Below are 27,936 nucleotides of genomic sequence, written 5' to 3'. Positions count from 1 at the left end.
CTTGGTAGGAAACTTGTACAATCAAAGAATTCCATTAGGAAGGGAAGGGAAAAATAGTAACACTTTTGATTACTTCCCAATAGATGTATTCCCATGATTACAAAATAACTTCAAAACATAGTCGATGACAAGCATAATTTGATTATTTGTAATCAGTACTGCACAACTCTGGGGCAAACGACTGCTTTGTTTCTTCCAAAATGATCAAGGGGACTTGTTTTCATTACACACAGACCGGCACAAGTCTCAATGAATTATAGAAGTCTTGACCTGCAAGCATCGCTGCAACGAACATGTAGAAGTGCATGCAAGGAAAAGTCTCTCAAAAGGTTTTGGTACAATTCATGTATTTTATCTGTAATGGGTCTTCGTACAAGTCCACTTGTGATGTTCTTTAACAAAGATAATTACTAGATGCAAAAAAATAAATGATAGTGACTGAAGGCAGTAGAGTACAGGTACTTATCGTTACCGGGAGAAAACCAGCAATTTAAGGTTGCTCCAAATTAAAGGGGGAGTGGTGTCCTTTCATCGGTTGAAAACATAGCTCTTACTGTTTCTCGGCAGTTTCCAAGCAGAAAATTTGTCCTTCAAGTTATCTCTGGAGGCTGCAGGAAACCAAACAAACAAAGCATGATGGTACGGTACAACACTTGACAAAGAAACACCGGAATAAAACGCACCTCTATCGAGTGCCTCCTGTGCAACAAATACAAATTTCCCGAAAGCAAATGAGGGAATACGTACCAATGTTAGGGACTCCTAAAGCCCGATGACTGTTCTATTGGTTTTCTCGCGTACGCGACCACATTACGGGTATGTTACTACCGAAAGGACAGTCATTTCTGTCTAGTTGTTGTAACGAGCTGCCACATGACCTACCCCTGGGACAATCAGGCTTGCAGAATCCCTTAACTGCGATAACGTTGAACACGTGCGTCCCTCCAACAGCTCTTTTCACAAATCGATAAAAAGTACAATAGGAACCATGGAACACAATCTATCTACCCTGATCTGAATGCACAAGGAACAGGCTGCTGCATTTTTCTCGTTTTTCTCTAAAAAATATACTTTCCATGAGAGGCAATGAGCTTGGTAACAAACTGCTACATTTGTTTGGGTATATATACATATATATATTCGTAATAGGTATTCAGAAAACAAAAGAGTAGGCTCGCACAGAGTTGGACACTAAGTATGAGGATTCCGAGTCTGCCGCACATAGCAAGGACGACGACAACACGCACGTGGAAGATTAGTCTCTCGAGACACTGGCTTCTTCAGACAACTATTTACAAGGACGCCTTTCCTCCGTACCTGCTCACACACAGCCCCCTGGAGAAATGGAACAAAGCCTCGGTGAAGCTGGTGTACTGGCAACCGGTTGCAACATCACTTTGCCACAGAGGGCTTTGTTCGAAGCTTTCCCTCGGCAACTGCTCGAGGCAGCCGCACATGGCACAGACTGAGTCACCTCTCCGACCGACAGCGGGAGGGAACTTTCGTGGCTCTGCACAAATGGGTCCTAACTAATTCAGGAAGTACCTCTAGCACTCTATCGGCCCTGACAAAGCATATGCATAGCTGGTGAAAAGTTTAGCTGGGAAACACACATACCACGCCTAGCAACGTGCCCCAATTATGGAGTCGGCTTCCACTCGCTTGCCAACCGCAAAAGATAAAACGATAACGAAGAAACCTAGGCTCGAAACTGCCTGATTGTCTCTCTCGTTGCCCGGGAACGAACCGGTTTCGAGGTTCGTCCCCGAGCCCCCTTCCGCAACGTAAACTTGGCCAAAGGCAGGCGTTGACACCTCGGCCTTGAACAAGGCTGAGGCAAGGGTCCATAGTCGCCGGTTCTTCAATAATGTCAATGCTCAATAAGCTAGCAATAATAAGAGAAAGCTTTCTAGCTACAGGCTTCTAGTTCAAAATTTACCCACACCCTAACGCTTCACGGACAAAGCGTAGCAATGCAGAGACATGGATGGGATGCTTGTGGGGCGGTGTAGGATGCAGGAGCCCAAACGAGAATCTTAATTTTGCAGTCTAGAACACAGTTCTTAAGAGTTCTGAAACAAAAAGCGAGTCCGACAGTGCAGGTTTTCTAAATTCTGCTCATCGTACCAGAAGGCATAAAGCCAGAATTCTGAGAGTCTGTGAAACTTTCTCGTTTCGCAAATCGGGGGCAAGCGATAGCGTTCCACTCACAATGAAAATTAGCACACCTTGACAATGAAAAACACGTCAAATAAAGTTTGACCAAACCCACTCAATTATTCTGAGCTATAAATAAAGTTGCAGACATCCAAAATGAGTAAGATGTGGCCAGAGTCAAGAGCATGCCCTTCCAAAAGGCTAACTTTCCTGGCAAAAAAATAACTTTAACAGCCTACTAAAAAAAAAAAAAAAAGTACCAACGCTTCTATGGTTTATTTCTGATCCTAGAAAGCTCCAAACATTAATAGTACCATAACAGGCCTAGCCAAGTGGTATCTGCCCAAAGTCCAGTGCACATCGAGGGATGACAAGCATCCTAGATTCCGACGACAGCCAGATTTTTGTCTCGTGGTAAAATGCTAGTGTGTACTAGGCGTAATGAAGGTACTAAAACTCTCAAGCTTTTAATCAATACTTGCGTCAAAAGAAAATGGAGCCCCTTGGTGTAAGGTTGTACACACCTACGAGCGTCGCAACATATACAGCGCTCACTATAAATGCTTAAAAACTTTTAAATTACACTGCTAACAAAAAAACCAAAAAAACTTCACTTGAACGAGATTAGGTTTGGAGTGATCCAAAATAAATGTCGCTCAGCTCAGCATTGTTCAGTACGAGCAAATAAGGCCACAAGATACCAATCAGAGGCTGTACAGTGAGATACATTGGGGACACTAAGGAGCTCTTGTAACACCATAAGATAGCAGATGATAAGTGTACCATAAGGTTTTTAAACATTGTTTCTGGAATTGCATTTGACAAAGCTATTTGCTAATGAGTAGATGGTCTTGCAGTGGTAGGCTTGCACTTCACTTAACTCCATTAGATATGCAGCACAATGCTCACTTTCCACTGAGCACTTGGTATTAATTTAATATCTAGCTCCAAAGGCTATAGTAAAATAATTAGCTTAATTCATTTCAGCATCAAGATTTTATGCTCCATCTCACAAATTCCGAGTGACATTGTGGAAGCCTCTAGCAAGGAGGTTCATTTGTTTGAAGTTCGGGGAGACAATCTTTGTTGATCGTGGAAACAGTGTTTAGGGTGCACAATGAAGGGTTCCCGAGGAGAAATTCACCCTCCTCTTTAACTGCAGGTGCCACACAACTGCAACTGCACCTTCGAGAGCACTGCACACACCTTGTGAGGTGGAGAGTCACAGGGTGTCAGTGCAAACTAATGTTAAGCTGGGCTGCAGAATCGTAGTCTTGCCATTCCCCCTGTACCTCTGCATGTTACACTATATCTAGGCTGGTTGGGCTGCATGAAACACACTTAGGGAAAACCTCCCCCCACTAGTGAATGTGCCACATGTTGCACATTTCAACTCTGGCAGGGCAATATCAAGTACAGAAGACGGAACCACCGACAAACAAATACAAAGAATGCAGATCACAGCCATAGACAGAAAACATAAGGCTTCTTCATCTAACCTTGCTATTCTCGGAGCATATCTTTGTACTTGGCTACAAAAAGGGAGCCTCGGACCTTTCGAATGCTTAATGAAGCTACCTACACCATGCTTGTCAAGAATAAAATTACGAGAGCAAACGCATCACTTTCTTTCGCTTGACATCACGCTCTCCCGTGCCGACCTTGGGACGCGTTGTCTACTTGTAATTTCCAGGTTTAGGCCCCACAGCCACCGACAAATTCAACAAACATTATTTTAGTCTGTTTGCAGGAGGTAAATGGAAGATGGAAACAAGTGAGTGTCTTTTTTCTGCCCTTTTTCCGGTTAGGTCTCCCCATATCCTAAATCAGTCAAAACTATTCCTCCTCTTGATGACCACACCAAAGTATATTTCGAGGACTCAATTATTACTCTAAATGACCACAAATATTCTAGACCTTGCAACTTTAGGAACATTGGGGTATTTCAACCATTTCCTTCGAGTGATTGAAAAAGAAAGAAGGGAGAGGAAGGGAGAAGGAGCCAGTGGAGCTGACCTTGCAAGCTAGAGCCTTGCACTAAAGATATCGCTTTATTACAAGTAAGAAACGGGAACCTGATACTGCAAGAAAATCAACACGCCGACACGCAAATATACTGAGCCTACATTTCTCTAAGGGAGGCACCTGCACTATGAGAGTATTTTACCACCTGCACTTGAAACGGCCAATTAAAAAAAAAAAAAAAAAATTTTCTAAAACTCGTATCTTACTGGCAAGTCCTTCTCTTTGTTTCCCAGAAAGAGCCAGACGTCCAACTATGTCTGCACCCCTAAACTAAACGGCCGGCATGCAGGTTGGTACGGCTTCCTTTTTGTCTGTCTTCCTGTTGCACCCTTCCATACTTTGAGTACATGCTCGAGTACTGCACAGTCGAGGCTCTGGCCGTCAACAATTCATCCACTCCGTCCGTAAATGCAAGTCGGGCTGTGGCCACTCAAACCACCTCTTCTGCATGGAAACAACACCACCACGAGCGGGACAGAAGACAAACGAAGTCGGGGCTCCGATGATGCAAATGGACCGGCAGAGGACCGGCACACATACACACGCACACACACAGAGGTTGTACAATGCTTCCCTGCAGTCAACAACGCTCACTAGAGACCGCTTGCTTTGAGCAGTCGGTCCACACTTTGCGACTGTCGTGCGGAAAGCCTGCCGGAACAATCGAACGTGGCGGGGCAAACGAAATGAATGGACAGCTAACTCTGTCCCGTTCCCTGCCACGCTTAAAATGCGAAATGCAGTCGCCACAGCCCTGCGCTGCAGTCAAAGAAGCTAAGCACTTTTTGGCCTTGGCTAAACGAGACACGCCGCACTGACGCTACGACTTCACCGCCTCGAGCGTGCCCGCGTACGCGGCCGCTGGGAACACAAAAATGGCATTTACATAGTAAACAAACGCTCAACTTTTCCAGTCTTCTTTTTTTGTCTATTTTGGCATGCATTCCCGACGGAACGAGTGGCAGCGCGACACACGGGCAGCAATTCGCCACTGCCCCTTCGAAAATGGCTTGAGCAAGGCATGATGCCCTATGGAGAATTTGCAATTCTCGAGAGGCACCTACGAGGGCGTCGTCTTTCCCTCAAATTTGTTGCATGCTTGTTCTCTCGTTCACCACTTTTACCGGAAAGCCGCATTTAGGCCGCCCTACGCCGATGCGGTTTCTCCCCGCTTGGCCTTTCGACGACAATGTAGACAATCGCACTGTCTTCCCCGAAAAAATTTTTTCTACAGATCCCTTTAGGAAAAGACGCTTGCTTTGTCGTCGCAACCGCACGAGAAGTTGTGTCTTTCCCAGAGGGTCGCGGCGCTTTTGCCGCCAATGCAGACGCCGGGAGAGGAAGGGCCCGCCACCGCTAATTCCCGCGGCTCGACGCCCGAAAGTGCGGCGACGGCGGCTCTAGTTTGAATCTTGCTAAAAGCACCTACGACGGAAGCGAGAGCGAACGAGCTTGCTTAAAGGCTCCCAGACTCGCGAGAAGGCTTAGGCAACCACAGCAACAACACTTCACGCCGCAACTCGCCCGAGAGCGGGGGCCTGCGACTGCGTCGCTACTCACAGCCGCCTGCCGGCGTCCCTTCCCCGCCCTGCGGCTCACTGTTTCGACTTGGAGTAGCGGCTACCTCTGAGTGCGGACTTGATGCTGCCCTTGAGGCTGCTTCTGACGGGGGCAGGAGCCGCAGAGGAAGAGGAGGAAGAAGCGGCGGTCGCGGCGGAGGGAGGGGCTTCGGGGGGCTGAAACTGGCTCCGCTGGTCCTCAATGCGGCCTGCCTGCACCCGCAGAATAAGCGAGAAGAAGTCTTCGTCTGGCACGGTGGGTGCCGACCGAGAGCTTGGCACCGGGGCGCTTGGGGCACGCTGCAGAGTGGGCATGCTGCTGCGCTGGTCCTCGAGCCGACTCCCCTGCAATGCATGGGGCTCTGTTGGCGCACTAGCAAAGAAGTCACTCTCACCCACACACTTGCCACTGCTTAAGGCTGGTTCACACACTTGCGACTGCTTATGACCGGAGAGGCTTAAAACTGTCTTTTAAAAAAAACACTGAACCTAAAATTTTTTTTTTCTACCTGGTTAGGACAGAAATGTCAAAACAAATGTTCTTAAAAAAAAAAAAAAATTTGGCCCAATATTTTTGTTACAATAGAAATTTTTCGATTTGCAGGCAAAGCTGAAACTGTGTCTTTGTGGGAGGAGGATGATAGCATTTGTAACCAACTTGTGTGTGCTCCGAGTTCGCTGGACCTCAGAGTTCACAATAATTGGGTACAAACACTATCATCATCCCACAGGGGTACAGTTTCAGTTTTGCCTGCAAATCAAAAAATTTGTATTGTAGTATAAATATTGGGCAAAACATTGTTTCTACGAACATTAAAGAAGCTGTGCAACGATTTTAACAGTGAAGAATTTGCACCTTTTACTTTTGAGATTGTATATCATGTCACAAAAGACAGAAAACACATCTCCTTCCTTCAAAATGTTGCAATTCCGCTGCGTAATCGCGAGGCAAAAGTTAGAATATATCCCGACCTCCAGCCGCGAGCGGCAGCCATGAGAACCACACGGCATGACGTCAATGGGGAACTTGTAAAAAGATAGGAAGTGGTGCAAATACCTGTTCGATAAAAGGTAATTTTTCTATATATCTTGTCGTTCCAACATAAATATAAATGCGTCAAAAACCTGGTATTATCGACAAAACTTCTATTTTATGGAGTTTTAGTGGCGCCATCTATCCGAGATCAACAAAACCGTCAGCTCTATCTGCTACCGCGAACAGCCGTCAGAAGCCAAAGGGGGACGGCAGCAGAGCCGGACGTGGATGGTCGGACTTGGACGAGACTTCCCTCCTCTCGCCGTGTTGATTGCGCTGCGCCAGCACGCGGTCGCGAGCGGGCGAGTTCTCGCTGCTCACTGATGGCTCTGGAGGGAGCTTTACCGGAACCCCGTGCGACCACCATTGACGTCACATGCGCACGACTCGGAAGATGGTGAAGGAGTTTAGAGATGCCAAAAACCTCAATCTTTGTCAATTTTTAAAATAAAAACCTAGGGCATGCAGGCAAAAGCGTTTTTTTCTTTTTTACTTCAGAAAGGTTGAGACACCAACTCCCAAATTATTTAAGCAAAGCACTGAAATTGCTGCACAGTTCCTTTAATTTTGAGACATGCCCGTTCTACCTAGATTGTAAAAAATTATTTTTTCTACTTAGTTTAGGAAAGGTTAGTGTCTCTTTATTTAAAGGGGTACTCTGGCACTTTTTTTATGGTTCCCGATTTTAGACTGTCTGCCACTGACATAGTGGCACTGAAAAGAACGGGTATATTTGAATGTTGGTTTCGGCATCACTTTCATTTGCCGATTTCACAATAACTGCTGCATCTCGGACAGCATCTTGTTTCCTTGTGCGTGGGGGCACACTAACAATGATAAAGAAAAGTCTCATGAACGGACGCGCAAGCTAGATCGAACTCGATGGTCTCGGCGATCTGCCAATGTCCCGTCGGTACAACAAACTTACCTCATTGTAAATAGTTGTATTAAAGAGCTTCAGCAACTTCTTGAGTAACGTCAAGCAGACTCTATTCTGGATTCTGCTATACTAAATAGCACACAAGACAGTGTAAAGGCTGTGGATTCAGAAAATATAGTTAGTTAGGGTAGTTAAAAGAATCGTCAGAGTGCCCTTTTAAAAGGCAACCTCGGTTGAAAACCAAACCAAAATAAATGACTGGTATCGCTGTAGTCGCACGAATTATGATCACAGCTGAAATATTACGTTGAAGTGAAGCCGCATACTCAACTAAATCCAATTTTAGAGATGCGACCAGCTGCTCTTTAGCAGGTGGCAAGCGGGATAGCTTTTAATCGAGGAACATTGGTGCAGCACCTTTGTGACATCACATCGCGGTGGAGCTGCGGTTAATCGGTTGTACCGCGTACCGCAGCATCCTTGTGACGTCACGTCACGGCAGTATGGCTGATGACCAGTGTTGATTTTCCTCTAGCAGGTAGTTTTTGTTTTGCCGTAGATGCCCATAACTAAAATTTGAGTCACAATACAGTAAAACCTAGTTATAACAAAGTTGAGGGAGCAGGTTTAATTATTTCGTTATAACCATTAGTTTGTTATAGCCAATGTCCATATCTTCCCACTATTAGCAAGTAAGGGGAATTATGATTGCTTTGCTATATCCATTAGTTTGTTATATCCCATTTTGTTATAATGGGGTTTTACTGTACTTATAAAACTACAGACCGTATCGAAAAAAAAAATCATACCTTGTAATTTAGAGACACTGGTTTAGCTAAAAGCAGCCATAAACCGAAATGTAAAAGTATTGGCCGGAGTTGCTTTTCAAGCCTTTTTAAGTTGCTTACGACTGGTTGCCCAGTTGTAAACAGTCACAGGAGGCTTAAAAAATTGCGAAAGACTGCACAAAGTGTGCTGCGACTGACAGCGGTAGCGTATGTGTTGTGGTAAAACATGTTGAAGAGATTTGCCTTCATCCGATGTACTGTACAGCACTTGCAATAGGTTCTTAGCTTTTTTTGCTATGGTGGAACATTCTGCGAGATGTTGCATGTGTAAAAAAAACACAAAAAAACATGCTTTTTTTTTTTTTGCTGAAGCACTTTTTAGGAGGGGGGCACCTCTGATTGCATCTGCGGTGTTAGGAGCACAAGGATGTGCGCGAGCTGTTCTGTAGATGCGCGCAAAGCACACGAGAATGGAACCTGGGCGGTGGCAGTGAGGAGGAAAGGCAGCGTGTCCGGGCAACGTAAACATGTGAGTATTTCGCTATGACGGCCGCTGGAGGGGGAGAAAGAGAGGGTGGAGCGAGAAAGAGCCTTGCCGTGTGTAAGGAACGACGGGAAGAGGGAAAGCAGTGCCTCTGCTGTAGAGTGGGATTTTGCATTTGTGCACGCGCATTCCTTGCTGGGTATTGAAGCAACAACAGCTGCCACTGTAAAACCAGTTTTGGAGCTCCTCCTGTCCTGAGCAGTTACAAGCGTGTGAAGTTTGAACCAGCTTTTATGACCGAGTTCCTCATAACCTCTAGTGATCTCTTACAATGATAAAACATAACGGTGCTATCTCGAGGGTAGCCGTGGAACCCTCTCAATTTCTGTGGAATTTCTATTTCTTCGCGCATCATTCTTTCTTTTTTAGCTTGAAAAGCTTTTGACGATGCTACAAACGACCATTCCTCTCAGACTGTACATACTTTTGATCTGAAACACCGCCCACAATTTTCCACTAGTGAAATGCAGTTCCTCACAGACGACGCCAGTGTGTTTTCTCGTCACAACAGATTACGAGAACTTGGTTGCAAGCAAACACAAATGTGTGAAGCGTTTTTCACAGTTTGCGTGAGAGTCGTGCAGCTAATTTCCATCACTCTTTCAAAGCATCTTTTATGTACAATTACCTTCAGTACAGACGTTCAGATTTCTTTGATACCATAATACACTAAGCAAGCAAGCGTCCACTCAGCGACAAATAATCGTTAGGTATGTGCGTGAGTGAGATTAACCAATTAAAAAATAAATGTTCAAAAGAAAAAAAAAAAAAAAAAGAAGAGGGGGGGGTGCATGGTCGCACAATTTCGGAACATGCACAATTTCGGCAATTGCGGGATCTGGGATGAGCAACGCACAGCCGCAAGAGCGTCCCAGAAGACATAAAGGGGCCCCCACCTGGCAGCGCACGATCATGTCAAAGAACTCGTCCTCAGGCACAGACCCGACGGACATGCGGTGGTGGAGGCTGTTGTTGTTGTGGTTGCTGCGGCGCAGGCCAGGCAGCTGGGGCAGGCTCGTGCGCTGCTCATCCATGCGCCGGCTTTGCATGCCCACGATCAGGTCCAGCAGCTCTTCCCGCACGCTCGCGCTGTCCTCAGGGCCTGCGGCCGCAGACGAAACGTCTGAACAAATGCGATAGCTGTAGCACCGTCTTGCAATGCGGGTGGAATGGTGCCGTCACATACTTGAGGACGAAAGGTTAATTCTCATAGCCATCGTAGTTGGCGTCGTGGATGTTACTCACAACCGCCACCAGTGATCCGTGAAGTGGGTAGGCACAGTGGAAATTTCTAAATCCATCCAACATTACGGGTAGCAACTGGATACTGCCAAAGTGGAATTTCATATAACGTGAGTAATGTTTGAAAACAAGTCTTTCAAGCAGACAACACGAAGATTCTTTCTTCGCTGTGCCATTCTTGGCGGGATGCCAGGGCTGCCCTCTTAGCTCTCTTCGCGTGGCACAGCTGCCAAGAAGTCCTGACTTCCCTCTCCTCGCACCAAGAGGGGAGAGAAAAAGAGTCTCCCTTCTTCGCGCGAGCAACGACCACAACCCACGAGGTCGAAATCTCTGCAAAGTGTCGCCCGTAAAGCTATCGCTTTAAAAGATCAGAGCGCAGCTACGCTATCACAGAGGGTGCGTTGCAGTAACAACAGCGCTTCGTAACTGAAAGTCAAGTCATTTGGATTGGCTACAAACTTTCTGAGGTGTAGTACCCATACAGCATGGAAATCTGTCCTTTCTTTGCACACCTCATGAGCTCGTTTGAATGCCGAATGTGCCCACATGCTTTTGCTTCCCCCTCAACATCAAGAACGAGCGAAGGACGAGGAGAGGAGTTAGTTACTAGTCTCAGATGGTCGTGCGCATGTACCGGCACGACAAGGTGCAGGGAGTCCCAGGTGTGGTTGGGAGCTATTGCGCGATTGATGACCTAGCCAATGATGTCACCGGTAGCTTTTGCCGTGAACGACCCCGCAATCCTCTGGAGGGGTTTCCGCTAACAGCTGTCGCTGTGAAACGACACAATGATTTTCGCGTCTCGTCCAGGTATTTCACTCCCCGGACCTCCTACGAAATCTTCGGGTACATACTGCCATTGATTTGATAAACCAGCTCTCTCCTTGACTGCAGTGCCAGGGAGGTTTGCGTCGGGGGCAATCCACTCGACTCTACTGTGATTGTGTCTCAAAAAAATATGGGCACTTTGTTCTTTTAACTGCCGCTGCAAGTTTATTCAATTACCATTGAGACTGTATCCAGAATGGTGTTTTTTTGACATTGTAGTGGTTAGCAATGGCCTTAGATGTTTGAGCTCTTTTAATATCTGTTGCTGTCTCATATCTAACGATTTACTGAACAGAATGTTTTCTTATTTATTTATCATTGCGGGTTGCTTTAACCCTCTACGGGAGTGGAAATATATAAAAATTTGAACAAAATAAGACAAATCATGCCAACGCAGTTTGTGCAAAATTAAAGTAAAAAGATAAAAGGCGCCCACACAAGATGGGACAGACACACTGCTTAGCAGACGGAACGACTCAATCTTTCATGCAACAGTACTACTTGTAACATTTAAAGACTTTTCAGCACGTCCCCTCCCAAAAAAAGGATGCCTTTTTCGCCCACATAGAACGAAAGATGGAAGCAGTAGCTGTAGCATGTTTGAGAAACATGGGCAAAATGGTGTTGTCACGGCAATATGTAACGACACCATTACAACCACATTGCACGAACATGCAAGCTATACCTTTTACTTTGCACATTGACGAGGAAACCTGCGCCGACGCAAGTAAAGGTGCAGGCTTTCACGATATTGTTGAACGATAAGGGGGGGGGGGGGTAATGTTGAGATTCAGCAACGAGCGGAGAAAGACACGCCTGCAGAGAAACGAGGCGAAGCTTTGCGTGGAAGGCAGGAACAAGGCGACGAGTTTTGGCAGAACGTACTTTACATTTTGAGTTGCGTTCAAGAAGTAGAGATGTTATAGTGAAATCGAATGCAGTTTCTAAAAACCTCCAGTATTACGTGTAGCAACAAGATAGTGCCAAAGTGGGATTTCGTATCACGCAAGTAATGTTTGAGAACACCCGTTTTGAAGTTATTGTTAGCAGACGACAGGGAAAGACACTCCGCCAAACTTCCCCGTCGTCGCGCCGTTATAGGCAGGTCGTCGGGGCAGTCCTCTCTTCCCTCTTCGGACAGCGCGGCCAATGGGAACACTCAACTTCTCTCTCCTCGCGCCACGAGGGGAAAGAAGAATTTTCCCATCTCCGCTACAACGACAGACAAGGAACGCCGACGCCGAAATTTCCGCAAAGTGTCACCAGTAAAGCTATCGCTTTAAAACGAAACTGAATATCCACCGCAAGGTGGCACTTCCGCATAAAGTGACACAGTCGCAAAACCAGCCTATGCTGTCCCGTAAACCTATGAGGTTTGGAAATAATCCACCCTGCCTAACAGCGAGAATCGTAATGTGCCCTCCCCGACCTCGACATGGAAACTCTGGTGCCCAGACACCATGTTTGCACCGACGTACGGATGCTAGAGGTTCACCCAGTCAAAGACGCCTGGAATGTGACTCTGAACGTTCTGTTCACCTCCCCATCCCGCTTGCGCGTCAAAAGTGGTTCCGAAGTGGCGACAAATTGCGTCGCAAAAACCAATGTGTTGCATTGTCGGATGTTGTGATCTTGGCAGCTGGTCGTAAAATTTTCGGCCAAAAATGACCTAAACGAGTGAATGGAAATGTCACTGTAGCGTCCCAACTGCTGTCTGCTGAAGGGCCTGTGAACCATCAAACTGGATGGCAGTCTGCAGCAGGCAACATCATCGCACGAGTGCGACTGCAGATACAATGACAACATCTTAGAAGCACATTTGTTTCATACATATATGTATGCTTTGCACATGTCTCCGACAGCTTTTGCACGACCAATGTGTCAGGACTGTCATCGAGGAAGAAACGTGTCTCGGACAGTGTCTGCAGACTGGATTTTGAACAACATATTCGCGGCTTAAAAGTTTGCTGCCGAAACATCTCCTCGTCGATATCCTCGGAATCCTAAGGGGGAGTAGGGCAGGTGCCCCCCTTGCACCCCACCTCCTCGGACGCCCACAGCTGCAGACTCCCGTTCCGCCGAGGGTCGCCCCGCAGCCAGACGACCGACGGACACCAAAGCAAATGAGAGACGAGACACCGCAATGACAGCAACCTTCGCATCCATTTGTCTCTTTTGCCAGCGTTTCTATGACCAACTGCCGGGATTGCAACAACTGACAGCCCGACGCGCTGGCCCCAATTCGTTGCTGTTCGGAACCACTTTCGATGCGCGGGCGGGGGAAGGACGGTAGACCCACCGGTCGGAGACGCGTACCCGGCACCGTACCGGAGTGGGAGACATCCGCAGGGCGGGCCAACGCACCCGAGCTGGTGGGGCTGGGGTAGGGGGGGGAACCATTGGGCAGCACGTTCTCCTTGTCCTCGAGGGGCGTGATGGAGCACCGCTGGTCGTCCATGCGCTTGCTCTGGAACTCGCTGAGCAGCTCGAAGAAGGCGTCCTGGTCCATGGAGCCCGCCCGGGGCACGCACGGGGGGGGACTGGGCTGCTGCCGCTTGGTGGCCGCTGCCACTGCCTCCTCCTCTGTCGCACCACGCTTCTGGGACGGCTGAGAGCGGGAGGTGGGCCGGAACGTCGATGGAAGCCAGCTCGCACACTTGCGACTGCTTACGACCGTGTACCTCCAAGCCCTCTTAAAACCTCTTATGTGGCGCCATCTGTCGAAGAGCCGTGGAACACTTGGCGATTCCGTGTATTTTCTATTTTTTTTGTGCTTCATTCTTTCTTTTTCGGCTAGAAAAAAGTCTTGACAATGTTATAAACAACTATTTCTCGTATATAGTACAGACACTTGGTCTTGCAAACACCGCAAAACGTTCGCTTTAATGAAATGCAGTTCCGGGGTCACCTCATAGATGGCGCCACCAGCGTGTCTGTTTTGCAGACGCTCGTAGCAAAGAGCAAGTGTTGCATAAATACATACATGTATTCTCTTGTCGCGAGAGGTTGCAAAAACTCGGTCGTAAGCAAATGCCGATATGGAAGGCAACCGGCAGCGACGGCCTAGGACATTACCTGGGGTTCCGGAGCAGAGTTCAGTAGGTTCACCTGCTCCATGCTCGCTCTCCGAGCCTTGCTTGCATCGTCTGCAAGAGGAGGCGACACTGGTACCCTGATCCAATCCGAGCAAGGCGTCGGGGCACGTTCGGACATCGCACAACGTTTGCTCACCGAAAGAAGGGCCTTCAATGACTTGCTTGAGATCGGAAATGCTCATCTGTGCCGTCGCCTGCCCTACTCTGTCTCCAAGCTGTTGAGAAAAGCGTAGCTTCAGTAAAAGGTATGCACGCTACTAGCAAGTTGGAAATGGCGAGGCATCACTTTCGTAAGTCAAACCCCCAGCGGTGAGGTTGCTGCCCTCGACGGTGCTTCGGCCGAGATTGCGCAATAGAAGGTTGCACAATGTCTAAGTATGATGAAATTGGCAGGCATGCACTAGAGGTGAGGCCGATAAAATGCCCGGCTGTCAGTGTGCACGTGTTGTAAAGCAATAGGCAGGAAAAAGACAGACTTTTGCTCCCATGGTTCCTGTCCACTCAAAAACCCTAGCAGCACGTACACTTCCAGCTGTCATTGAGCTAACGAAAGTTGGATCAACCACGATCGGCCGGAGCTACACGGCGGCATTAACTGCCTTGGAGACGCTAATGACGGCCAAGTTCAACTAAGATTGGCTACCTTAGGGGACTGGATGGACCTCTGCTAAACAAATCCAAAGTGACGGCGGCATCTGCAATATTATCGACAAGCGTTAGAGAAGTATTTACTGTTTCAAACTGCTGGCGTCTAGAACAGTCTGAGAAGCAAACTGTGTGGGCGGGAACATAATTAGTGAGCAGAGCAAAGGTTAAATGATCCCAACAGGTTGCAGAGTGGAGAGGAAGCCAACGCTTATGAGCACGGCAATCAGCTCCTTCAACGTCAGTCTGTCTCGCATTCATTTTGAAGCATTCTTGCTATCATTTGAAGCGTTTTGATACTCATTTTTATGTTCCAGAAAGGAAGCAAGACATGCAATACCTCAGTAATAAAAAAAAGTGCATTTATGGTCAATTTACTCAGTTACGTTTTGGCTTCAAATGGGAGCAAACAAGTCGTGTAGCGCCATCACGATTCATTCACAAGGGAAATGAGCTGAGCTAGTTGGTTATTCATTTCACGTGGAACCAGCTGAACACAGGAAGAGCACGAGCTGTCCATTGTCGATCATGCAAATGCAAAGCAAACCTCAAGCAAGTCCGCATCCTAGGACACAACACAAACCAGATTGCACGAGAGATGTCGGATGCCCTTGCTATAGAAGGAACAGAAGATAATCGTGCGAGTTTCCCTCCATTCACCTTGAAACCCAAAGAAAACCTGTTTCTGCAGGGCACCAATCCACTTGCTCAATAGATGTAAAAAAAATGGGGAAGAAAAAAAGGATTAATGAAGAAAAGGAACAACACTGGTAGAAGAGGAAGATTCAATAAATAGGTGGTAATCCAGCGGTCGAGTGTCTTTTCTTATCTCCGTCCTTTCTTCCCGTGTTCAGCTGGTTCCATATGAAATTCATTCACATTGCATAAGTGCCGTCGTCGCCACCGTGTCGTCCTGCACCATCTGCCTCACAGCACTCTTTTGCAGCGCCAGTCCCCACCCAGGTCCCGATACTCGCCTCTTTGGAGACCTGGAAGTGTCGGTTGGCATAGTGCAGGGCCTCCCTGTGGTTGCCCAGGGAGCAGTGGGCATTGCCAAGGCTCCAGTAGGCACGGCCCTCTCCAACCTTGTCCCTGAGCTCCTGGGCGATGCGCAGGTGCCTCAGATGGAACTCGATGGCCCGCTCAAAGTCCCGCAGCAGCGTGTAGGTGTTGCCGAGGCTGTAGCACGCCTGCGCCTCCACTGCCCGGTCGCCGAGCTCTTGGGCCAAGCGGTAGGTTTTCCTACGAGAGGTCCAGGGGGAGGGATGGATGCCAGGGAATGCTCTAGGTTCTCCGACTGGTTTCCTAGGAGGACTGGGGTGCCCCAAGCTCTCAATATTTCTCGACCGGCCCCTAAGTAAAGCGCTCTTCCAGTTTAAGCACTATTTTAGCGGATCTGATTTACTCATTGATGCCTAACTGTAAGCCGAATGCTCCCTAGTATATGTGTGTTATTGTTTGCAAGTTCTGCTGGCTCATGTACCACTTTATTGCACCAGAGTCGAGATCGAAAGTGGTTCCTCGAGATCAAAGAGTTTGAGAAGCCCTGCAGTGGGACGTAGAGTGCATGATGAAGATAAGCGGCAAAAAAAAATTGCAAACGAAGAATAGACACAAATTCTACAGGACGCTGCTGTAATTGCAGATGTGCTTGTGTCGTAATCCATTAGGTACGACATTAAGAACCAAGGTGAGTTTTTCTCTTCACCAGGAAGGAAACCTAGAGACGTAACGGGGATCCAAGCCACGCCTGAACGTAAGAGCCGGTGTCGTTTGTGCCAAGGATTTGCGTTAAATGAAGAATAATCAGTTTGAATGAAAAGCCAAGCCTCAGATTTGTTCTTTAGACATCTGTAGCAAACAAGCAGTACTATGCGGCAAGCCCATGGGCCATGCTTTTGCACGGCCCAAGAAATGTATAAGGCGTATTCTTTTGCCAACGAACGACAAGTCGCACGGTGAGAATCAAACCTTCCTTACCCGTAATGATCGGCTGCAACTTCAAACTCCCCAAGGAAGATGTGAGCGTTGCCGAGGTTGCTGTTCGCCCTTCGCTGGGCTGCCTTGTCCCCAAACTCCTTTGCTAGCTTGAGCCTCTGACCACCAGAGAGGTAACAAAAACATGTTTAAACGGAGGTAAGCAGAAACAAACGAGTCTCCACATTTCAACAAATCTAGACACTTAGGATGGATGCCACAGCACAAACTACAATTCAGGGTTCTGCCGGCTTTGAGCCAACACATTAAAGGGATGCTGAACCGATAATTGAAATCTCATAATTATTGCCCGAGCGGGCTTCACGGGATGGTACTGTACCTAAAAACGATATTCAATCAGACGGATGGGGCCCGAATTATTGTATTTCTTTGAATTAAGAGCGAATCCTCGGCCGGAAGCCGCCGGCGCGAGCGAGTCCTTCTGAGAGCAGGCGTAGCGGAGCTGACGTGCGCATTCTCGGCGCCCCCAGCGCCCCTGGTGCCTCCGCGCATTCTCCTCGTTCGTTGGTGCTCGCCTTGATTCTTCGCTCGGCGGCTGTTCTCAAAGCGGCTGGTACTAGTACCACTTTGCCCGCGTGGTAGTAACAAGAACAAACGCCACCCCCGGCTTAGCGCCTGGCTTGGCTTGGCTCCATCTGTCTTTTGAGGCGAATGAGAATGCGCACGTCACGAAGCGAGCTTTCCACGACGCTCACCAGGGGTCGCGTAAAATTGTATTTTTCGTGTTTATTCAATTTTATGCGCCTTCTCACTCAAAACAACGTCATTTAGAAGTAAAACACATGCTATGTATGCCATTGCGATCAAGAATTTCCACCCAAAATTTCGGTTCAGCAACCCTTTAAAGGGGCACTCAAGCGGTTTTTGGAGAAGCTACTTTTTGGTGCGATGGGCGTTAAGGAAGTGTCAGTGAATGAGTATCTTCAGTTTTAGAAGGCAGAACCGCCTATTAATCACGCAGGAATGAAATACGTGCGGACTCTTTTCTGTACTTGCGAGGACCAATGAAATTATCGTATGTTTGAAAATTTGGCGGTTTTTGTAAAGTTTCGCTAAAGAAACAATTTTCAGTCCATTTAAATATGTTGTGCGTGATAATTTCACAAGACGTAAAATATTTCTAGTTGAGAATATGCGATACTGTAATTATCGTTTCACAAACAAGGGACTATGTTTTCTCCTTGCCTTCCTCCGTGGGGTGTGAATTTCCCGTTCCCCAGGGATGCGCGGCAGCGCACGTATCTCCGCGCGTCGCAGGCCGGTCGTGCCGGTCGCGGGCGGGCTCCTTCTATCAGCAAACATAGAATCGGCGTGGACGGCGTGGTGAAAGCTCATCGTTCCACGTAAAAGCGCTATCCTTGACTGTGAATTTTCGTTGTGTGTCGCTATGATAACCCAGCACCTACTAGAAGGGAAGATCCACCTACTCGTGCGGCGATGTTGTGGCGGCACTCTCAAGACAGCAGAAACGCCCGTGCCTTCGTGTTTGTTTACTTCGACTACAGTGGTGCTTTCTAAGCATTTGTGTCCTCGAACATCGCCCGAATTTCTTATTTGGCGCATTTCATGCGTGTGCTCAAGTTCAAGGTATTACTGGTGCGTACTGTATAAAGGATGCGAATTTTCACGCGTTTTCATCACCGGAGAAAAGTGATTAGTGTTAGCAATCCTTAACGCTCGCAACGTCTATCTGATCACGAAATCATATTTCCCCATTGCTATATCGCTGCTAAGATTACATTGTCTTTTATAATCGTAGAAAAGGCGTGTGGCGATATTTGTACTATTGCAATGTCGTGTATTAAAGTCATGATCGTCCAAGACGGCGGACTGCATATTTTTATTTTATTTTTTTCATCCACTGTATCCTGCAAGCCTATCAAGAAAAAATAATAATAAAGCTTTAGGCTATAGAAAACTGTCTGTCTATATTCTGTTACGGCATTGAGTAGCAGTGCGTCCCCTTTTTAGAGGGGCCGCTGAAACAGCTGACGGCAGCGTATAGAAGCAGTCGCCGTGCTGACGACCCGCTGCGCTTGTTGTAGTGGTTGCACGTGTGTGTACGCGCGGCGCACAGCGTTCGTTCCGGTCGCTCCGGTTGCAACGGACGCAGTCGTAGGTACGCGCTCGTTGCACATGTCTGAACCAGCCTTCCCCCCGTCCTCCCGAGGCGAAAGTCAACGTGGCGACATCGTTTGACATCACGTACCAGAGGTAACGCTGCGATGTCAAACGTTGGTTTGGTTACGACTTGCCCCAACCGCAAATCGAAGAACGCCCGAAAAGGTTTGCGTTTCGTCATCCTCGGAACCCAAACATGACTCCGAAGCGCTGCTATCGTCCACATCGTACGTCGGAGTGGCGTCATAGGGAATCATCCCCAGGTCGGCTGTCCGCCGAAGAATTTCAACCTCTAACGGCGTCAGGTCCTCGAGCGTAGAGAACTCCGCCATGATCGAAGCTCGAATTACGAAGAGGTTCGGCCGATGCGGCTACCTCGGGATCACTGCGCGACAGAACGTCGTCCAACGCCATTGGCCCGAGATCCTTTTGATAAGCGTGCGAGGACCAATGAGAGTGGTTTTGTTTTCGAATGGATCCGAGGTTTGGCGGCCTTCAATTACATTTTTATTAAAGAAATAATCACTGTATGACTACTATACTTTTTGGTTTTTAGGGACACTTAGGGGGTCTAAATTCAGCTGTCATCATCAAAACACAAACTCAAAAACCACTTGAGTGCCCCTATAAGAGAAATCTCTGGCGACGGCTAAGGAGAGTGAACCAAGTTCACCTGTTCGTGGTAGGTGATGGCTTTCCTAAAGTTTCCCAGCAGGTAGTGGGTGTTCCCCAAGTTTCCGTAAGCACGTCCCTGGGCCGAACGGTCATCCAGGAACACCATCAACTCAAGGTTTTCCCTGAAAGTATGCAGTGTGGTAGTCTAAACACCGTTTTTAACACACCGTAACATCCCAATAACTGACCCCCAGAAATTGCGTTGCCTCAGTTCTGGCAATTTGTGCAATAGGGTAAGCCAGGGGTGGCCAAGCTGCGGCTCAGAACTCTCTCCCCTACCTCCCCCCCCTCCCTCCCAGTCACACGCGCACTCCCCAAAAAGAGGAAAAGAACATGTTTTAAATCGAAAGACAGGTTGCGGTTTGGTATTCTTGTGCTACTGCTACCTTACGTACAGTTGGGCTGCTTTTGACTCAGATAGACTAAGAGTACTTCGAGTTTCATTTATTGCTCTAGACAAAAATTTGCCTGCCTTGCCCCTGCCACCCGCCACCTCCCGCCCCCCCTAGAAAGTTTCGTAGCTTTGTTTGCGGCTCTTGGGCCGGGTCAGCCTGACCACCCCTGGGGTAAGCAATACAAAGTTCAACAACAATAGCGTCTGTTCCTTTAAGAACCTAGGAGGCAATAGAACAAACAAAGGCCTTATTTGTCCTTCAAATACAGTGTGACACCCACGACATGGTCATCAGGGCTGCTGAATTTGGCACCAGTGGACGAGAAGCCAAGCTAAGCATTTTGCTTCCTCAGCTTTTTTTGGGGCAGCAGACCAAAGGTTAGCCCACACTGTTGTTTCCACTGATCTAGCCTCCGAGGTGGGAGAGCTATCTTTAGAGATGTTGCAGAAGTTAAAAAAAAGATTAGGTTATATTTCTGCTGGGATCTTATTAGGCGACATAAAATGGAACTTGGTCGTCCCTTCAATTTGTAGAATTCCCAGCAGTTCCCCTTTTAGGACAGGACTGACGTAACTGGACGTTCTTGGTGCATCGAGACCTTTGAGAGTACATTACGAACCGTATGCTGGTGTGCCACAGTCCCACCAGAGCTGCCGCTGACACGCTCGCGAAAGACACCCTTTGTACATAAGACGGATACACACACTTTAACTACAGTAACATATAATTGAAGTCAATCTGACGCATGTATACTTCGAGAGCTGAACTGGCTTGAAAGCATATATTTTGAGATGATTGGCCGACTTACTCATAGCACTGGATGGCCCTTTGAAGGCAGTCCTGGACGTCTGAGGGAAGCTCTCCGGGTTCTTGCTGGCTTGCGCGTGCTATGTGCTTGCCCTTTGCATGGAACACATTGCCCAAGTTGTACAGGGCCCGGGCTTCGCCTATCTGCAAGAGGGAGAAGCAGGCCATAGTCGGACTTTGGTTGCGGTAAAGGGGAAACGAAACATTTTTTTTTTGTTTGCCTCGAGAATTGGTAATTAAATTTTGGACAAGATAAAATGGTATTTTGCCCGTATACTTTCTTTTATTGCAATACAAAGTGACCCTAGAAATGTGCAGCATGCTCTCCTCCTCGTGGCAGTGAAATAGAAAAAGTGAGAAAGACATTGTGTGATTGGTGAATCACTGATGCCACAGTATACGGCTAGTGACAAAACAAATCTGTTATCAGCAAACTTCTCGGCTTGTAGGGGTGATTTCGAAATCAAGTTTACACTGTTTTCATTAATAATTTTAATGACACATTTAAAATTTTGAGAACTCATTCACCACGTTAAAGTTTAGACAAGCAAACTTTTTTTTTTTTAAATCTTTATTATTTTTAGTGTTGTATTTTTCCTTCTTTTACTATCAGACACCAATTGATTGTGTTTGCCTCCCTTCTCACGTGTTCATAAGCATGAAATGGGTTGAGGAGCTCATTATAAATACAATATAGTCCTCAAGAGATATTGGCATGAATATTAATAAGTAGACCTAAAGCGCCCAATGTGATTTCATAATTCTATACTTATAATATCTTCAGCTGCAGTCCTAGTACTTTACAAGCTCCTTAAAAGAACATAAGGTCAAACCTCAAGTTTTACAGCGCTGTATGAGCTCAGCTAAGCTTACTATCAGCATTTGATTCCTTTTTTAAAGATGGTTTGAAAAAATGTCAACGTTTTCACAAATTATTTTAGCTTCTTCAAGTGTTTACTTTGTAATTGTTTTATGAGTACCACAAGAAAGACAAATGGCTACAAAAGGCAACATTGATACAATTACTTCGATGGTTACAGGAGGTAGTGTGGGAAACAATTGTATCGTGTTCCACTATTTCCAATTTTAGAATCGCTGGAGATGAAGGTTGTTACTCCTGGTGACTGAAAAGCCCTAGCCAAAATGTTCTGAAACTAGATCTTAGAAAGTGAAAGCCTCAATATAAAGACTCTATGGGGTCGCAGTAATTGTCAGGAAGGACTTACTTGGAGACTTTTTTACGATCCACTCAAATTTATTGCTTCCTAGATTTTAGCTAGTGCTAACAATGAAGATACTACACACATGTGCAAGAGGCATTTTACCTAATTATGCAACCATAGATTTATTCATGCTTATGACATTAAGTCCAAATTAGTGTACTGCTTCCATTTGGCCGTCTCCAATCACTTGTTTCAATTTTTTCTGTCCATCTTAAAGGTAAAATCACCACGCAAAAGTCAGAGATAATTAAGCTCACCAGAAAAATCTGCAAATCAGACACGGTTTGCAGGTGGAGAGCATAGGGGTGCTGGAGATCAAAATGAGCCACTTGAATCTCAATCACATTGATAAATTTCTTGACTAAAAATCAATTTTCTCTCAGAATTAAAACAAAACCAGTGAAACGATGTGTCCTCGTCAGGTTAGTAATGTGCAAGGATCTGTATCCTGTCATCCCAGCAAAGAACAAAGTATCAATTGTACAGACTCATTTTTCACTTCAAGCGAAAAAAATTGAGATTTGAACCTAACCTGCAGATGTGCGTTTCAAATCTGATTATTTCAGATTGTGTGGACAACAATGATTTAGGCGATGCCCTCCATAGGAAATGCTCTGAAGTCGAGAATGTCACACTACGCTCGTCGATCCCATTCTTTTAGCATTGGCAGAAGTGAATAGTATAAAAAGTACCAAACGTGCACTCAGGCGTGGGTGCTGCCAGTGACTTCATTCAAGAATGTTTCTTCTGTTGCCGCCTGCACCTTTAAGGGTGCCTTCATGAGCTCACTTCCTCCTCCTATAGCTTTTCCTAATTAATATTGTGCTAATATCATCAAGCAGTATTTCCTAGAGCACTGCATGGGCCCGGCCCGGCCAGTGGACCAGGCTCGGGTAGCACGCATTTTCTCAGGCCCGGGCCAGTCCAGGCCGTGCCTGGGTAGTCATGTGCAGCAAATTCTAAATTGTTGATACCAAAGTGTGCTGAATGATCTTTTGGTTTCAATGAAAACAAACAAGCAAAGTGCAGAGTCACTACAGTGCCGTTAAAAAAATAAAAAGAAGAAAAAGACATTCTGCACTGAGAAAGTCTTCAAGTGGATAAAAGAAAACATATGGACTTCACCAGCATAGTGAGAGAGTGCATGCTTTTTCCTTAGAGAGTTTTTTGGGTGAAGCCTGCAAACTTTTCCGGGCATATTTATTATCTGTCAGGCTAGTGCCGAACTCAGGCCCATATTTAAAAAACATTTGTCGGGCACGGGCCATGCTTATGTCAAAAATTCTCTTGGGCTCACGCCAGACCCGGGCAGTGTCGTTATCGGGCCGTGTCTAGAAAATAAATATTCTGTCGGGCTCGGGCCGGGCCCAGGCCGTGTCTCTACCTGGCCGGGTTGGGCCGGGCCTAGAAATTCTGGTCCGTGCAGTGCTCTAGTCTATCCGACATCAGAAAGACCGTTAGAAAGCAGCTTGTAGACTTTCAGGATTTAGAAGCCCACCTCAAACGGTACGACACCCTTAGGTGTTTGCTTTTCAGTTCTCTGGTCTGCAGCAGAAACAACTGCATGAAATGTGGATCAACCTACTTCGAGCACCATTCAAAACTGGTAGAATAAAAAGGGACTTTGTCAAAACAGTTATGCAGAACAAAACGAAAAACAGGAACAAACATCCTTTCATGCCTAGCCCGTGAGTCACCCATGCATTACTAGTCCCCAATGTTATCCGAGCTCCACATTCACTTTGAGGATGACACCTTAACCAATAAAAAAAGAAAGCAGCAGTGAAAACAGCAGCAACATAAGAAGCAACCAAAAGGAAAATAACCTACTTTGTCACCTTTGTCCCTGGATATGCTTAGGTGCCTCTCGCAATTACCGATAGCTTCGTCAAACTTGCCCATCATTTTGAGGGTGTTGCCCAAGTTTCCACTGGCCTTTGCTTCCCCCAGTAAGTCACCACTCGCCCTACAGTAGCGGGGGCGAAGGGGAGGGGGTCACAGCCACTTTCGAGCATGGGAAGCAAAACGGAGAGGGGTAATAGCTCTACTACGGTGTCTGGACCATGTCTCTGACTGGTGTGTCTACTGCAACTCTGTTTTGTCCCTCACATCCCCAGGATGATGTCACAAATGAGGAGGACTGCTGCACATCGTTGTGATCCAGGTGGTGGCACAGCAGTGGACAAAAGATAGAAACTCATACAGACAGGTTGCAATGTCAGGGACAGTGATTCCCAATAGTCTGCTGCAACAGCCACCATGCGAAACTTTTTAGCAGTCCTTGACAGCTCTTTTGATATATTTTGTTGTCCTTCGGGGAGGTTAAACACACAAGTCAGACGTGTTCTAGGTACCGCAGTTCTATCAGCGAGCAACTGAAAAACGACAAAGCTGAAAAACGAAAAAAAAAAGAAGCAAAAAAAGATAGCAAAGAAGCAACAGAAATTTTGCTCTTGAAAGTGCAAGTCAGTTTACTTTTTTAGAAATGCTATTGGTCTTCAAAACGGATCGTTTCGAATTCATCTGGTTTGACTGACAGCATTGCTATTGGGACATTTCACGAGCTACGGGATTTCTGGGTCACAAAACTTAACAAGAAACAAGCAAAACAAGGCTGATTATACCTTTTTTCACAATTCTGAAGTTATCTGCGAAAGGTGAGGACAGCAGCAGCGGATGCTTGGTTTAACTAAAAACGGAATCACAATTTGCTTTAAAAAAAATTGCATAATTTCTACGAGACGTTGCACTTTCAGTTTCAGCATTCCAAACGATAGAAATATCGTGCAAGGCATCTTTATGAGGCACAACGAGCATCGGTCTGTTACAAAATTGTTTTGCTCTTTCTTTGAGTACTGCGTAGATTGGATTAGTTGCCTGACATGCATGCATCTGAGCACTAATCCAACAGCCGCACTAGGCGAGGGTAGTACAGCCGTACAGCCAGTAGGACATCGCCCACACGACCATTTGAAAAATTCAATGTAACGTGAGCCAACAAAGGCGGACGGAAGCAACCAAACGAGAACAAACATAACGACAGAACAAAAAGCAGCCAAGATTCCACTTACTTGGCAATTTTGAGATCGAGCTGGTGGTATTCGAAGGCCTTACTGTAATCTCCCAGGTAAAAGGAAGCATTGCCCAGCTGACTGTAAATGGCACTGAGTACTCGGGTGTCATCGGTCCCTACGTTGACTGCGGCTCGCAAGAACTCAACCCCCGCGCTGAAATCGCCTGCTTTGCACAACCTTTCGCCTTCTAGCGCTAGGTCTAGACATGTGCTGGACTCCATGCTAGACCTAGACTACAAACCTGCAAGAAACAGAAACGAGGGCGGGTGGACGTCAACCGTCGAACGATCACCTCTCACTTCTCTTCGTGTGCCGTTGACCGTTGTGCTGTGCGTGAAGCGAGCTGTCGCGGACTTCCGCCGGGCAGCTACGCCGCTCGCGCGCGTCGAGTGCTGCAGCACAAAGCGCAGAGATCGTTCCCAGATACGATTTTCTGGCATCTCTGTGCCGCAAGACAAGCCATTTACGTAAAAATAACCAATTTTCTGTAGGCTTAAAGCGGGGCGAGCGACGTCGAGTGCGCGATCTCCGGTGTTGGTGCGAATTGGGAAGGTCGGGTCAGCGGTTTTCCAAGCGAGCGTCGTCTATTACTTACTTATTCGAAGCTGGGAATAGTTAGGTCGATGCTAACATCATTGAAAGGTTCCGTCCGCTCCAAGGATAATTTAGCAGATGTCCAATGTTGCACCCAGGCAGGGGAGCAAAGATGCTGGAAATACTGTGAAATGGAGGCCACAAACAACCTCGCACGCACAGACACACGAAACAAGAGCCCAAAAGCTTGGGCGCTTGGGCGCCCGCTTGGGCTTACGTCAATGTGTTGCCATAACAACCACAATCGGACTTGCAAGAGAGAAAGAGAGAGGGAGAGGAAAACAATGCGAGCGAAACTGGCGAAACGGCGAAACTCGCTCCGGTTTGTCGGTTTACCTTACCTGTTAGGTTACTTTATTATTTTCTTTTTGCTCGAAAGATAGGTTACACACATGGGTATACATAATACACACAAAGTTTTTCTTTCCCAAGGATAAGACGCAGAAGAATGAAAAGCAAAATTAAGGCAAGGGTATCTAAAAGTCGAAACCGCACATAGGCCGCATCATGCGGATTAGCGAGTGCATGAAACCGAAACTGAAAACACGAACTGTTTGAGAGCGCGGTTGTTTGTTATTACTGCTACTACGGTTCACTATGGTTCCCAGAAAGATTGCTGCTGCTATATTCTGATTCCTTGCAGCAGCCCCGATAGAGTCACTGAATAGGTTTCCAGAGTATTGAAACTCCCACGCTCCGCCGTGGCACTCAAATTAATTCATATCTGTGCCGCCATTTCTGATCTTTTCATAGCACACTTAAGCGCTAATGGACCTTTTCCACGTACCGACGGCACCAGGCGGTGGCTGCACGAACTAAAAATCGAGGAAGTGACCTACCTGCGCTACCAATCATTACCGGGAGCTACGCTACCAGTTTCTTCGCTCTCCGAGCTGCGGCGCGTGCCCCAACACGAGCTTAAAGATAATAATAATAATAATAATAATAATAATAATAATAATAATTTTTATTTGCACAGATTGCGATACCCACTCGGCAGCGTGCAAGGCTAAGCAGAAAGGCATGAGACCCTTACGCAGGTGTGCCTGCTAGCCCGCCGCCAAGTGGGGAAAAATAAATACAAACACTCAAAACAGACAGATACATATACAAAAACGGTTAACAACCCCATGCAATTCCAAGGCAGACAACGCGCTCTCTCAAACACACACACACACACACACACACACACACCGCACGCACGCGCGCGCGTTCACGCACTTATTTGTTTCCCCCCCCCCCCCCCCCCCCACACACACACACACACGCGCGCGCGCAGAGTTTACCAAAAATTGCTTGCCCGCGGAAAACGGCTTAGGCCCCGCCAACGCTCGCAGCAGGGCGAACACGGGTGGTTACGTCCTTCCCCCTGCGGACATCAGTTTACCATACTTTTTGCACAAGTCCAGGGACTCCTCCCTGCACCGCGGGAGGGGCTGACGCTCCTTCAGCGGAACAGAGAGGAGTTCCCCGATGGCCGCGGGGAGCAGTGACAGGCCGTGCCTTTTAGTCCGAGTGTGCAGCGGCTCAGGCTGGCCGGTGCGCCTGTTCACACGTACGGCTGTGGACAGGTATGTGCCAGACAGTGAGCCGTTCAGCACACGACACAACAGACGCATACGGGCGATGCTTCGTCGCTGTTCAAGGGATCGCCAACCCGCAATGTTTAAACGTGCTTCGCAGTGTGTGTCGGCAGCACCTGTAGCGCGCGCACATAAAGTTCTTGTTCCTCTTCTTTGGACACTTTCAATGCGAGTAGCTTAAGTTGCTGCTGCGATGGAGACCACACCGCACTGTAATATTCCAGCATAGGCAACACTATCGACGTGTACAATGTGCGAAAAGCCAAAGGGCCACATGGCTTGGACACGCGGGAGACAAAACCCATAGTGCGGCGAGCCTTCGCAGCAACGCCAGCCACGTGGGCGGAGAAGTCAAGCGTTCGCGTGAAGTTGACACCAAGTATGGTTAGCCTGTCGTTCACGACCAGCGGGACACCGTGGAGACTGTATGTAGGGGCCTCCACCCTATGCGAACTGCTAAAGCGCAATACAGAGCTTTTAGCAGGGCTCAAGCACAGAAGGTTCTGTGATGCCCAGGAACCAATCTTAATGAGGTAGTCCTGCAGATGGTGGTGCGTGGCAGGTGAAACTAGTGGGGCCAAGATGGAGGTATCATCCGCGTACTGGACGAGGAGAAACTTGTCAACCTGGGGCATATCGTTAACAAACATTAAGAAGATCGACTGTG

General features: G+C 47.2%; 1 protein-coding gene across 3 annotated transcripts; it reads right to left on the bottom strand.

Annotated features, from left to right (window-relative positions):
- Positions 1 to 330: 330 nt before the first annotated feature.
- LOC8026197 (G-protein-signaling modulator 2) lies at positions 331 to 25,922 on the bottom strand. Of its 3 annotated transcripts, none has more exons than XM_029967359.4 (12): positions 25,688 to 25,922; positions 25,090 to 25,333; positions 23,849 to 23,984; positions 20,797 to 20,939; positions 19,592 to 19,715; positions 16,780 to 16,895; positions 15,777 to 16,041; positions 14,291 to 14,369; positions 14,135 to 14,205; positions 13,424 to 13,667; positions 9,886 to 10,091; positions 331 to 6,086 (listed from the first exon to the last, which is right to left on the bottom strand). In XM_029967359.4, exons 2-12 carry the CDS (start codon positions 25,311 to 25,313, stop codon positions 5,778 to 5,780), a joined length of 1,917 nt encoding a protein of 638 aa, XP_029823219.2. In that variant the 5' UTR covers positions 25,314 to 25,333; positions 25,688 to 25,922; the 3' UTR covers positions 331 to 5,777. The 3 variants fall into 3 exon arrangements, with proteins under 3 accessions (XP_029823219.2, XP_042148324.1, XP_042148325.1); XM_042292390.1 differs by having other exon boundaries at positions 13,376 to 13,667; positions 25,688 to 25,903; XM_042292391.1 differs by lacking the exon at positions 25,090 to 25,333 and having other exon boundaries at positions 13,376 to 13,667; positions 25,688 to 25,892.
- Positions 25,923 to 27,936: the final 2,014 nt, after the last annotated feature.

This window comes from Ixodes scapularis, unplaced genomic scaffold, assembly GCF_016920785.2.
Source record: "Ixodes scapularis isolate PalLabHiFi unplaced genomic scaffold, ASM1692078v2 PGA_scaffold3__209_contigs__length_174095766, whole genome shotgun sequence".
NCBI lineage: Eukaryota > Metazoa > Arthropoda > Arachnida > Ixodida > Ixodidae > Ixodes > Ixodes scapularis.
The sequence above is the reverse complement of the archived record's forward strand: the minus strand, read 5'-3'. Positions and strand labels throughout refer to the sequence as shown.

Bases quoted from the DNA above. Each gene is read 5' to 3' on its own strand.
- LOC8026197 (XM_042292390.1), bottom strand. From the start codon at position 25,313: ATGGAGTCCAGCACATGTCTAGACCTAGCGCTAGAAGGCGAAAGGTTG. The intron at 16,896-19,591 runs GTGAACTTGGTT...TCTGGTGGTCAG, and splicing joins CCATCACCTACCACGAACAG to AGGCTCAAGCTAGCAAAGGA. The intron at 14,206-14,290 runs GTGAGCAAACGT...CTCCTCTTGCAG, and splicing joins CATTGAAGGCCCTTCTTTCG to ACGATGCAAGCAAGGCTCGG.